Source organism: Poeciliopsis prolifica, unplaced genomic scaffold (genome assembly GCF_027474105.1).
Source record: "Poeciliopsis prolifica strain line A6 unplaced genomic scaffold, Auburn_PproV2 SCAFFOLD035, whole genome shotgun sequence".
Lineage (NCBI taxonomy): Eukaryota > Metazoa > Chordata > Actinopteri > Cyprinodontiformes > Poeciliidae > Poeciliopsis > Poeciliopsis prolifica.
The window spans coordinates 765,982-779,099 of NW_026562410.1; the positions used below are offsets into that span (position 1 = coordinate 765,982).

Sequence of the window (13,118 nt, forward strand, 5' to 3'; positions counted from 1 at the left end):
GAATGTGACATTTCACTCATTCCTCATTTACCTGCTCTAACTTTAAAATCAAATGTATGATGAAATTGTTCATGTTAAAACAGTTTTTAAGGATTTTTACTTATTTACTGGTGTCTCTACAGTGCTGACTATTTTGTTCCAGCTTTTTTTTTTTTTTTTTTACATTTTTACTTTCTGTCACGCTTAAATGTTTTAGCTCACCAAATCCAATTTAATTTTAGACAAGGGCCATTTGAGTCTTCAAATTACAGTTTCATTTATTTAGGGGAAAAAAAGTGAGGGTCAGCTGTCGCCACGGTGGCAACAACTGCTGTCTGGCATTTTGATGCTGTCACTATGTCTCATGCGTCCGTATGGAGAAATCTGGGCCTATTTCTCTTACTATATCTGTTTAAAATCTGCTGCATTGGAGGGTTTTTTTTTTGCACAAATGACATACCACAGCTTCTTAATTGGACTTGTGTCTTGATTTAAAGTTTATAAGTTACTCCGAGGTGTATTTGCTGGTTTACTTCAGATCATTGTCCCACTGTATAACCCAGTGGTTCCCAAAGTGTGGGGCGTGCCCCCTATGGGGGCACCGTGCCTTTGCAGGGGGGTCGCAGGAAGCGGTATGGATAAAAAAAGAAACCCAAACTGTTACTCAAAAGTGTTTCACTGTAAAGATGGTTTGTAGTGTGATTTGTTTAAGTGTGAATTAAACTTCAGTGGAGTTTGAAAACAAAATAAGCATATAGGTCTATGTCTAGTTGAATGATGTGTGTGCCCAGTTGATTTTTTTATTTTATTTTATTTTTTTTTATCTGTGTCTAATGTCTAAGTTGATTATATGATGAAGTACATCTTTCTGTGAAAAAAGAAACCATCTTTGATTCCAGGAGCTGGTGAGAAAAGATGATGAAATCTCTTCTCAGACTATAAGTCACATGAAACAGAAAAATCAGCCATGTGCTGCGAGACCTGCTGTGAAAGTGTGTACTCACAGTAAGATAGTCAAATGTGGTGAAAGTAAGCAATAAGACCTCATTGTAACAGAATTGCCAAATAAAGTAATGAGGCGCTTTTGAGTGACGTAAAATTGTTTTCGCTAAAACATCAGGCCACCGATCACCTGACTGCACAAGGAAGTTTATTCAGTGGTACTTTCCCCTTTCAGAGCTAACATGTTCATGTAGTGACATGTTCATGTGTTGATTCTTCTGTATGGAGGATTGAGATTTGCGTATTTCACTTTTATTACTGTGTGTAACATATCCATTGTGTTGTTAACTACATAGTGTGGCTGTTGCCTGCAGTATGCTGGGTTTCTGTGCACACTGTGAACACAATGACAATGACAAAACTTTGGAGTTGTGCAACATTTGAACACAAAAACAATCCTCCTGTCAACTACCTGGTAAAGCTGTACACTTACATAAATGTATCTTTCTGATAAGCAAAATTTAATTTGTTATCCAAACGCGGGAGTAAGAAATTATGTCATCTTGCATCATATGACTCTCTGCAGTCGTTTACTTTCGATATAGCACTGCTCTGAACTCATGAAGTTATCACATTTTTAATTTGTGAGTATGTTCATTAGTTTTCTAGTACTGTCATGCCTTACCAGTAGATGTGTGTAATATGGAGAATAAAGATAATACATGTTATGCAAGGCTTCCTGATTAGAGAAGTTTACAACAACATCATAAACAAGTTCTCGAGTGGGTGGAGCTTGGAAGGGGATTCCTTGGGTCGCTACGTCATCAGAACTACCAGTACTTAAGTTTCACTTCCTAAGTTTAGCTAGAACCTGTTCTTCTTTGTCAAAGCAACACAGCGGGCGTTTAAAAGCTCAGAGATCGAGGAAAACTGAACATCTGACAACTTCTGGTCTAAGATGACAGTCAAAGTGGAAAACCCTGGTGAGTTAAAAAGGATGTATACAAACCTGTTTGAGTAAAAATGTGCTTGTTTTACACTGTGGGTCTTAATGTTTCCAATTGTGACCTTGACCTTTTTTTCCCTGCCTCACAGATCTTCCTGCCGCTGTTGAGCTCTGCGCTCGCGAGCTGCGGCAAGTCGGGGATAAATTGTACTGGAGATACAAACTCCTGGAAATGCTGCTCAAGAACTATGAGACTGTCAGCAAAGTAAAATGAGAGGTCACACCGACACAGACGGAATCAATGAATTCGACAAAACTAGCCTTGGATGAGAAGCCATTACTGGTTACGACGTGGTGATCCTTGCGAGGGCTTTCCACTGTGGACACATCTGACGGGACTCGCCAGTGTGGACTTTGGAGTGAAATTAAGACGGAAAACAAAACAGGCGGGAGGATGTTGATCCCGAGGCTGACTGGACCAAAAGAACAACGACTAAAGATACTGGAACTAAAAAAACACGTACATTCGTGCACTGAATCATGTTTACAGCATGTTTATTTAAGAGTTGTAGCAATGGGAAATGTTGGTGTTTCAGATTTGTTTAAAACGTTACAAATGAAACTATTTCTTTCTCATCATAGTTATATGTTAAATGGGGTACAATGGTTGAAGTTTTTTTTAATTGTTTTAAGTATTTATAAACTTATTTTATTTTTTTTTAAGTTAAAATTTTGTCAGGTTTCATACAACCTGTTCTGTCATTGACAGCATTAAATAGATGTTAGGCAGAGTATATTTGAAATACTGTGTCTTTAAAATGTAGCAGAAAAACCTGACTAAATTATCTACACCTTTACAGATGTACCTGTGTATGCCTGATGCTGAGGACATTGTAATTAATGTCATTTTTTTTCTTTTTGCACTGATACTTGGATCTTAAAAATAAATCTTTCTTAATACTATGCTGGGACTGTTTTTTTTTTTTTGTAACAAAGTGATGACATTGTGAAAATTAGTTTTCTGGACAACATTTTTACAGAAACTGAGACAAAGGAAGCTCACATTTGTTAAAAGCATGAGCTACTTCTCTTTATTTCAGGGAGGATTTTTTTTTTCAGATATCATACCTGGATTTGCTTTTATATTAGATTTTTAAATTTAGAACTCATATTGAAATATGCCTACCTCATTCAAATTCAAAAATACTTTACTGATCCCAAAGGGAAGTGAGAAACTGCTGCATTTTATTTCTGATTTATTCAGAGTTGCAGGTGGTGTTTGGCTGTGAGTAGGAAAGATCTTGTGAAGCAGTCTGTATCACAGCAAATTTCAAGAAGCATTTGACTAAAGACAATCCGATTTTCTAAAACAGTCTTATGAAGAGGATTGGACTCACGGTTTAATTTGTCAAATTTTATTGACCGAGGGTCACAAACACCAAATAAAGGTTTGCTGAATGCTACAATGAGAGAATATGTTGGAGATTTTCCAACATATATTGTCTTTTAAATGTACAATGACTCTTCGCAACCAGGCAAAGTGGTTACAAAGTGGCCTAAGTCAACTTTGGAGCAATACTGAAGAAACATATTTAAAGTTCTGATTTTGAAGAATTGATATATTAAAAAAATCTCAAACATATTCTCTCATTATTGTAACATTTAGAAAATAGGAATAATCTTGGTTATTCTAAGTGACCTTAAAATAGGTGTAAGTTATTTAGAAAGTGAGGAGAATAAAGGAGTATATATATATATATATATATATATATATATATATATATATATATATATATATATGTATAAATTATATATATATATATAAATTATATATATATATATATATATATATATATATATAAGAAAATTTCTTGTTATACAGATATATATATATCAAACATTACTTTTTATTTTTTAGATAGGGTAAATAATTGGTGAAAAGTTGTCACAAGCAGACAGAGGTTGGGAAGAACAAATTTTATCTCAGCAGAGAAAGGTGAGAAAATTAGTACTTTAGATGAACAGGTAACATCTGAGCAAAGGAAAAAGACCAACAACAGCAAGAACACCACAAAGAACTACTCTTCATCTGGACAAGACTGCCCCCAAGTGGAAATAACATGCAAACGCATGCGTGAGTGGCACCAAGCACATAAAGCATGTTGAGGCATTTTAGCCAGTCACGTTCCAGTCCACAAAGGCCAGGGTCCTGCAACTTTTAGACGTGTGCCTTTATGTTTTACAATCTAAAATGAAATGGTTAAATTGCGTCACTGGCAGGCAGTCAAACAGCACAAGAGTTCTGCGAATGAGCAAATATTGGAATCAGGTGTGCTGACGCAGACACATCCATAAAGTTTCAGGACACCAGTCCTTTGGGCCACAGGTGTCTCTGCTCTGACACAGCTGATTCAAATCCTCTTCCAGAATATCAAACTTCTGCAGAAATCTGCTAATGAAGTTGAAAACATGAAAATAAAAAACACCAACAGTGTGAATTCAGGCACTTAAAGGATCTTTACTTTATTTTCTGTGGTAATACAAAAAAAAGCATACAGAATTATAGAGAATAGCAGAGTAGATCCCTTTCATTGAATTCCATTAGATCATACACGTAAAAAGACTAATAATTACATACAAGCCTGTTCTCTGTAGCTACATCCGTCAAGTACCCCGGCCCCTCCACCAATAGCATGCATGGTCTCTTTGCTGTAAACGCATTGGAACAGTTCTTCATACCCCTTGGTATGTTGCATTTAGAAATTAAAATCAAACAGGAAAGAAAAATGTATGCAATCAAACAAAAAGCAATTTCACATTACACAAAGATTACATTGACTAGAACTCAATTATAGTTATGATCACATTTTTATTTGTGAAAGTAAGTTTTTACTGACTTGCTCTGAATTGTGTTTTTGGTGTCGAGTTTTTGTTCCAACGGACTACATCTTCGGGATTTGTTTGGGCCACAACTAACTCTTCCATCTTCTAAAGACAAAACAACATTCCTAGGTTTTTTATTTATTTATTTTTAACAAAATCTGTATGATTTATGACTATATAAAATAAAACCTATAGATTCATCAACTGCAAGATGAAGCCTCTAAGGGTCACCTCATCCAAACTACCCATTTCATCTCCTTAGATTTTTGCTGATAATTTCCATTCTTTCGTAGAAGGAAAACAGTTCACACTCAGGTTTGTGGATCAGCAAAGTGGGAAACCAGACCTGTGAATTTCATAAGGCGGATCACAAAAACTCCACTTGAACGAGACTCTTAAATCGTCATGGGTGTAAAACCAGCTGCATTCCGTGAAGAGCTGTATTTCATCATTAAGAACAAAAAAGGTGGGAAATTGACACTAACATGGACCAAACTGAAACAAACCTGTGTAGTAGAAAAATCAACAGCCTATTTCAGAAAGCAGTCTTGTAACTCTTACACTCAGAGATCCCAATCTGAAATTAGTTTCTGAAAGCACCTTTTGTTTTAATTCACACTCAGAAAGCAGAAGCTGTTATTAATCAGAAGCAGTCTACATAGGGAGCTTTTAATTAATTTTTCTTTTTTTTTTTTGTCAAAGTTGCTAAGGTTCATCATTTTTAATGTTACTCAACCCTGTAAAATATCTATAAATACAATCCAACCTACAGGGATAAAGACTGAATAGAACAGGTGATAAATGAAAGGCTACTCCAGGCCTCAGTTAGCTACATAAAACAACAATGGTGAGACTAGCCATGTAATATAAACACAGAATGGACCCTTGCAAAAAAAAAAAAAAAAAAAAACGAAAAAAAAAAAGTTTTTTTGTGTACTTAAATACACTCGAGGTGAAATTCTTCATGTAAGTCACTAAAGGGTCAGATAATGAACAGAACTCGGGTGTTTTTATCCTTCCTCTCTTCCTCAGAATGCGCTGAGAAAGAAAGTAGGAGAGAAAGCATGATGACAAAATAATGAGAAAATCTGTTAAACATTCAGGTAGTCTGTTCTAACAGTAACTACCCCAAACCATTGGGGAACGAACTGTTGGAGAGAGCGGGGGACATGGGGGTGGTGCGGGGGTGCAACCTCGGTGTGCAAAGAGTATCTACAGTCATGTAATTTTCCATCTTTCTGAATTAACATGAGAGAGCGTACAGAGACTAGTTTGCAGACCGTGGCCAGACATTGAAGCAATGCAGGTGACGTTTCTTCTTTTCTTTGATGCAACGCTTTGACCCTGGTCAGTTTCTTCATATTCACCATGACAACTGCCACCTGCTCTGCTCCCTGGTGCCATCCTATGCAAGCAGATCCTCGTCCGCTCGTAGTGTTGATGATTTTAAATAGATCCATAGTCTGCGGTGGCAGATCACTTACCTCACTCATGTGAAAGCAGCCCGTCGTCGTTTTCCATCCAGACACCATTTCTTCAAATCAACAGTTACTTGGTGAAGCCCACCACCACTCAGACTGCACTTCGTTAATATTGACTACCACCAAAAAAAAAAAAAAAGTCATCCAGAATAGATGTATAAACAGGCTCCTCAACCAGAATAGATTGTCTCATTTAAGTGAAGTCTGTCTTATTAAGTCCTTCGACCAATTAAATAACCCAGACCACAGCCAGATCGTTTCAGTCTCAACCAGTCAGGCATTTTCATTTAGTAAATGCAGCGACCACAGCCCACATGAGTTCATTGGCATTGGGCTTGGAGCTCTCCTTCTCGGGCTCCAGCTCCAGCAGGGTGTGGACCCGCTTCATGCCCAGGTCGTACTGGTCATCCTGGAGGGGGGCGAAGGCATTCTCTAGAACGTCGGACGAGTGAGCCAGGAGAATCAGGGAGAGCACCCGCTTGTCCATGCGATGAGGATCATTGACCCACTTCTCCAAAACGGAATCCTGGACTTTCTTGACAAGGCGCTGCAGTGGATCAAAGGAAAACGTTACGTTACTACAGGAAAGCCAAACGAGAAAACAGAAGTTTTTTTTTTTTTTACAGACAACAGTTGTACGTTTAACCAATCATTAAAAGTAAAGGGGAACCCACAGCATTTCCAGAATGTTATAGATTCACCAAATCTATAACATTCATTAAGAGTCGAGTGGTCAGTACAAAGAAAGTTTCACAAAGCTCTAGAGCTTCCTTTGTTTTGGAACTCTAAAGCATCTTCAAATGTATCATACTCTGAAACACACTGCAGTGTGAGGGTAAATATAAGGTAATTTAATTAACTAAGGCTTTCTATTCATGGCTGTATGGGTTCTCTCAGAAAATTTGTCTTTTCATGCCTCATTTCGACACTTACAGACTTGTAGAACAACAATAAAGCTGCTAACTACATACAACAGAAAATTAGGTGTGATTTTATGCCACGTAGTAGTTTAAATCATTCAGATTAATATGGAAAAAATCATGAACTGATTAGTACCCATTTTAATTGTGTAATGACATGAGCCGTCTCACAAATTTCTATGCAAATCTGAAGAGCATGAAGTTTAGAAAATGTACATTTTATAAGTTAAAACAATGGCTGTATTATTAACATTTGTTTTTAAATGCACATAAAAAAAAGTAATTAAAAAATGATCATTATTCTTAAACAATACAAAAAAAAAACGTGATTGACACTACATCTGCCTCTTGTATTAACCGAGAAGCTTTTTGCACATTTCCACAGCTATTTAGATGATTTGTCTTTGGTATTAATGCAATTTCACAGTTTTGGGATCTTGAAATAAAAGACCAGAAAGTTCAGCCGCCTGAAAGAACACTGCAATACTACATCGCATCTCTATTAAGAATGATGCTGCCAATTTTATCTTTCAGATAACAAAAACCACCAACAGCCACAGAAATGTAAAACATCCCATCAATCACATACTAAACTAATGCTGTTTTGAAACCACAGTTGGCTGGCCTCCTGCATATATAGCCCAGTTCAAACACAAAAACAGATGCATATATATGAAATATTTTTGCCTCATGTCATGTGTAAATTGAAAAATATGTAGTAGATATTTCAGCTGTTTAAAATCTGTGTGCCTCTTTATCCCATATTTTGTTGGCACAACAAAACAATGTGTAAGTTAACTTTCATTACCAAATAAATTAATTACACAAAACAAAGAGCTACACAGACTCCACAGAAATTCATTTTGGAGGCCAAAGTATGATCAATCTGCAGATGCAATTCTAAGCTAATGAAATTAAAACTAAATGTATACATGGCAATGTCTGCTTAAAATGAAGCAAAATGCAATAGCTTCAACAATAGCTGGGTCCCAGTACTTTAAACGATGTTTTCAAAGCAAAGATTTTTAGCTAAAAGAATGCATTATTTAAAGAAAAAGGACAACAAATTCAGGTCATAGCCTTGGACACAAGTCATTTCATTGTTCATTTCTTTCATTTCTACTCCATTTCATCTTCTATGCTATTCTAGAAGCTGATGAAATGCAGATCTAAAACTTCAGAAAACAGAAGTGCATCATCTACTATTATTGAGATTACAACACATAAACTTTGTTGACACTTAAAATGCAACTTGTGGGATAAAAGAAAGATGAAAACTTCCTTTTTTAGTCTTAGAGGCTCTGACTAAAAAAGTGCAGTGACTAAAAAAAGTGCATGGGCTTGCCCCTGAATAACACAAAAACGATGCAATGCTGCAGAATGTTCAGCCTGAATCCCCAACTAATTCCTCCCTTTAACATTGAAAATATTCACTTTTATATTAATAGATTTTACATAACAGCTAGATTTACACAAAGACCAAATTACTTACAAGTGGGCTCTATGTACTCTGTGAAGAAGTTCAAGAGGTATGAATATTTTTGTGAGGTGCAAAACTCAAAACACACAAGCTAAAGACAAATTACATACTGCGTATTTCAATAAAACCTTATCAAGATCTAGTGTAGCTGAAGCTGTGCTAGAAAAGGTCAAAGCTGTTGAAAATTAAACTAAGGGTGTGGCTACACTTCATACAATAGCATTCTGACGTAGCAGAGAGCTGCAAAACGCTCTTACCTTTTATGTTACACCTTGACTCATTAATCCTGAATCAGCTCAACATATCACAATGAATGGACAGGATGAACACTGCATTATCATACCTGCTTGATGGTGCTGTTGGTTAGTGGATGTGTGGTCATGTCAAAAAGCAGGAAGTTCTGTTTCTCTGTGGTGAGGACACCCTTCTCGACCAGGTTTTTAGCCAGACGCTCTCTGACGTTTCGGAGCTGGTAGTGGAGCTTCAGGGGATTCCAGGTCTCTCCTACAGGTCAACACAAAAATGTAGCTTTAAATAACTAAAGTTTCTTTATGTTTTTTTAAGCCAACTCCCTTTGGTAATATGTTGCCCTAAGGCAACAGACAATATCACAATACCAAGAGGGTAGAAATCACCCTTCCAAGTCAGCATAGTAAAGATATATAATTAATAGTAATGACGATGATGAGCTGTTCGGATAGTGGTAGTTGGATTGAGAGTGTTCACGTTAATATACCCTCCATTTCCTAAAAGAGGTACAGAATATAGTGACAGTTATTGTGTAAATGGAGGAAAATATACAGAAATAATGAGCAAATAACAACAAACAAAACCAAATTTATCTCTGATAATTATTCAGAAGATTGAAACAAAATCAGAAAGGATGACTCTTCAACACATCCATTTAATTCAATAATTTAGAGGGTTTCCTAAAATGGTAGGAAGGATTAGCACACATGAGCAGAGGGAAGTTCAGGACTGAAAAGCTTACAATATGGTAAGAATATAAGTCTGCACACTTGATCATCACATCATTTACCGTCTATGTTTTGATCGTACTTAGATTGTCATCATGTCAAAACACCTGAATTCTTACAAGTTCAGCCAACATTCATGAAAAAAAAACATCCACACATTGTTTTACAATGCTTTTACATTTAAAATTGTATGTGCAGTACTCTTGTGGCAATGGAATGTTTTACACGTTTACAAAACATATTTGAAAAATGCACTTTTTCAGACTGGTTATTTAGGTAATCCTAAAACAAAGACTGAAGAATTTCTTCTCCAACATGGCGTTGTGAATAAAATGTATGAATCACATTAAAATTAAAGATAACTTCGGTGACTTCATAGCTCAAGTTAAGTATACTTCTGCTCAGTTTCGGTTTTCAACTCCGACAGGAAAGTCCAATTGCCTTCAGGGTGCAGGAACTACAACACAATGATTTCAAATAAAGGAAGAAGTTAAACATACACAACCTTGCATCCTGAAATTATTAATAAGATGCATTTGAAGGTAACCAGTATGGTATCAACTTGGTGGGATTTTGACCTGCTTAAAAATGTAGATGGTTAAATGTAAGTAACCTTGAATGACGAGGACCAAATGGGAAAACTCCTTTGTAGTAAAATAGAGCAAATCGGCAAAAGATATGCAAATAAAAGCACACAATCCACTTAGGCAGTTTTATAATGACTGCAAGCTTTGTTTTACAAAGTCAGAAGTGCTTATCTCACCACTGAGGAGTTCTATCCAGCTCTGCACAGTCTCTGGAGGCTGAGTTTCTTTAATATGCTTCAAGGCCTCATCCAGCAGCACATCTCCTGTTGGAGCATCAGACTTGCAGATAACCTTGCAAAGAACAAAAAGGTAATTGTCAGTGGCAGTCAAGTTAACTGGATTCATGTCTTATGCAAACAGGAATTACAAGAGAGGCAAGGAGTGCCTTTGTTGGAAAGAAAAAATTCTTCCTCTGACTTCTGAAGCCTCATTATCTTTACAAACAAACTAGCTCTACGGTATGCCATATAAAAAAAAAATTGGTGACAAATACTCACCTTTCTTGCCAGGAGGCTTTTCCTCCGCACACCGCAGGCCTCCAGCTGTATCCTTCCTCTGAGGGCCAGTTCTACCAGCATACAGCCGCGGAGGCCGGAAGAAATACAGTCATTCCAGAAAGACGTGTAGCCCTGAGCGGAGAAGAAGAAGAAGAAAAATGCTTACTTAGCTGACGTGTTGAGCAAGCCATGTTATAACACTTCCAGGTTTCGAAGGACCTCACACCTGGAGGACTACCCAGGTAACGCAAGCCGTGGAAGCTACGTCGCTTGGTAAACAAGTAGCATAACTGCTTTGATCCGGGAAGTTATAAACCGGATGCTTCGGTACCGCACCAGACCGCCGTGTTCAGATAATACAGTTATTATTGAGCACCTTGAGAGAACTGACACGTTGCACGTCGGTAAACAGAAGCTACTTGACACACGCTGGCTAACAGGATTTACACCGAGACACTGTGAAGCCAGACACTTCCAGCTGAGCACAAACAAATCCCGGACACATTAGCTACCGAGTGGATAAACTCGGTGTTCTGTGAAGACATTTAGCCGATGACGCAACGTAAACACTTTTAATAAATTAACGGATTACAAACAGCCCGCACCTCTCGGTCCTTGAGGCCCAGAAGCAGGACTTCCTCCATTAACGTCAGCCTGGTTTCCTTAGAGTCCCCCTTGTCCTCCTCCTCTTCTTCACCTCGGCGAGCCTCGTCTTCCTCTCCACCAGAATCTTTCTCCTTCTCGGCGGCTGCGGCGCTGCGAATGGCCTCGGTCCTCCGTTGGACGAGGCCCGAGGTTCTCTGCGTGAGAGAAGTCATAGCTGGGGCTCCGAAGCGGTCGGATTCAAAGACAGACTCCTACCTCGGTGAGATAGGGAGCCGTGCAGCATCAAAACCGAATTCTGGAAGTGGAAAAAAGGAGGTGAAAGACAGGTCGGCCAAGAAGAGACAGCGGCCGTTGACGTTAAGCTGGGCTCGGTGTTCTAACGAAGACTCTGCCCACTTCCTGATCCAACATGGTGGCGGTGTTTCTGTGACGTCGAAGAAGGTCTGAGCAGGACAGTGAACGCTTCTCTCGTGTTGCCTTTACTGTTGTGGGAAAATCCAACACAACAGGTTAAAAGCGATTCAGATTAGTGATTTATCAAATAAATATTTTGATGTGAAAGTTTCGATTAAACTTTATTAAATATAAATATATTGATGAAAATGCATTCATTAAAACTGAAATTCTTTATATGTTCACTTTGTGGATGTCAGTATGAACAAAGGCTGTGAATATAATCCAAATGAACGTATAGGCTGTGAATATTAAAAGTATGTGTAAAACTGTAAATATTGATATTCTTTGAATACTGCCAATGTTAACGGATTCTGTAAATGTTATCTATAAGATCGTAGGCTTTGAATATTATTAATATAAACTATAAGCTGGTAATGTAATCAATATTAATGAACGCAGTAACTATTAGTGAAATAAATGTCGACGGTGACTTACTGATAAGAATGAAGGTTCTCAATATTAACAGGCTATGAATATGGTTGATATGACTGAAATCTTTAAATAGTATTGATATGAAGAAAGGCTGTGAATTTAATTGATATAAATATAGGCTATTAATATCATCAATATGAATTTAGGGTATAAATACCTAAAGGAATGTTGGCTATGCATATCAATATGATCAAAGCTGGTGAATGTTATCAATATGAATGAAGCCATGAATATTATTGATCAGAATGAAGGCTCTGAATGAAGCATTAATCTCAGTTATTTTGACATACAACAGAAACAGAGACAAGTCAACTGGATCAATGAGGAAGAAGAATTAACATGAACAGCATAAAATCAAAGATGGTTTCCAAGTTCAATTTTGTTCATAATTCAAATATATATATTTTTTAAGTGTTCTTGCTTTTTTTGTCAACTTAATATTCATCTTCCTCTTTCTGCATCTGCTGAAGGTAGAGGTTCACCTACTGATCACCTGGTTAATATTAGAAACATCAGAGAGCTGCACAGACTGAATTTTCTAAATTGATGTTTTCTAATTTTTACTGCCTCATTTTAATCCTTTTGACTGTAATGCTGACATAGAGATCTGCATAAACTATAAATTATTTAGCTTCATCTTCTGTCAGGCTATGCAAATCAAATGCAGGCATTCATTTGATTGTCATTTTGCGTTACAAAACGTTGGGCAGCATTAAAAAAACATATTTAATGTGATACTTTGTATCCAGAGAGGGGTTGCAGACAGCTTTGCATGATTCGATGCACATGTAGAGCCACTCAGAGCGGACTGGGTTGAATTTGCTGCAGGACAGCATGCTTTCAGTGGGAGCATACTTCAGCCAGTTACATGTTTGTCCAACTTTGACTTTATGTACACCAAAAAATGAGCAAAAGCTGAAGTTTCTCTGGCT

At 37.3% G+C, this 13,118-nt stretch overlaps 1 protein-coding gene across 2 annotated transcripts; it reads right to left on the bottom strand.

Moving 5' to 3' along the window:
• Positions 1-4,365: 4,365 nt before the first annotated feature.
• Positions 4,366-11,766, bottom strand: LOC129374295 (Golgi phosphoprotein 3). Of its 2 annotated transcripts, XM_055052648.1 has the most exons (6): positions 11,554-11,766; positions 11,298-11,492; positions 10,693-10,824; positions 10,372-10,486; positions 8,975-9,135; positions 4,366-6,778 (listed from the first exon to the last, which is right to left on the bottom strand). In XM_055052648.1, exons 2-6 carry the CDS (start codon positions 11,334-11,336, stop codon positions 6,515-6,517), a joined length of 711 nt encoding a protein of 236 aa, XP_054908623.1. In that variant the 5' UTR covers positions 11,337-11,492; positions 11,554-11,766; the 3' UTR covers positions 4,366-6,514. The 2 variants fall into 2 exon arrangements, with proteins under 2 accessions (XP_054908623.1, XP_054908622.1); XM_055052647.1 differs by having other exon boundaries at positions 11,298-11,766.
• Between the last annotated feature and the right edge of the window lie 1,352 nt (positions 11,767-13,118).

Excerpts from the sequence above, each read along its gene's own strand:
- LOC129374295 (XM_055052647.1), bottom strand. The coding sequence starts at position 11,510 with ATGACTTCTCTCACGCAGAGAACCTCGGGCCTCGTCCAACGGAGGACC. Across the intron at positions 10,825-11,297 it reads TGGGCCTCAAGGACCGAGAG|GGCTACACGTCTTTCTGGAA; the intron begins GTGCGGGCTGTT and ends TTCTCCGCTCAG. Across the intron at positions 9,136-10,371 it reads CTGGATAGAACTCCTCAGTG|GAGAGACCTGGAATCCCCTG; the intron begins GTGAGATAAGCA and ends GTTGACCTGTAG.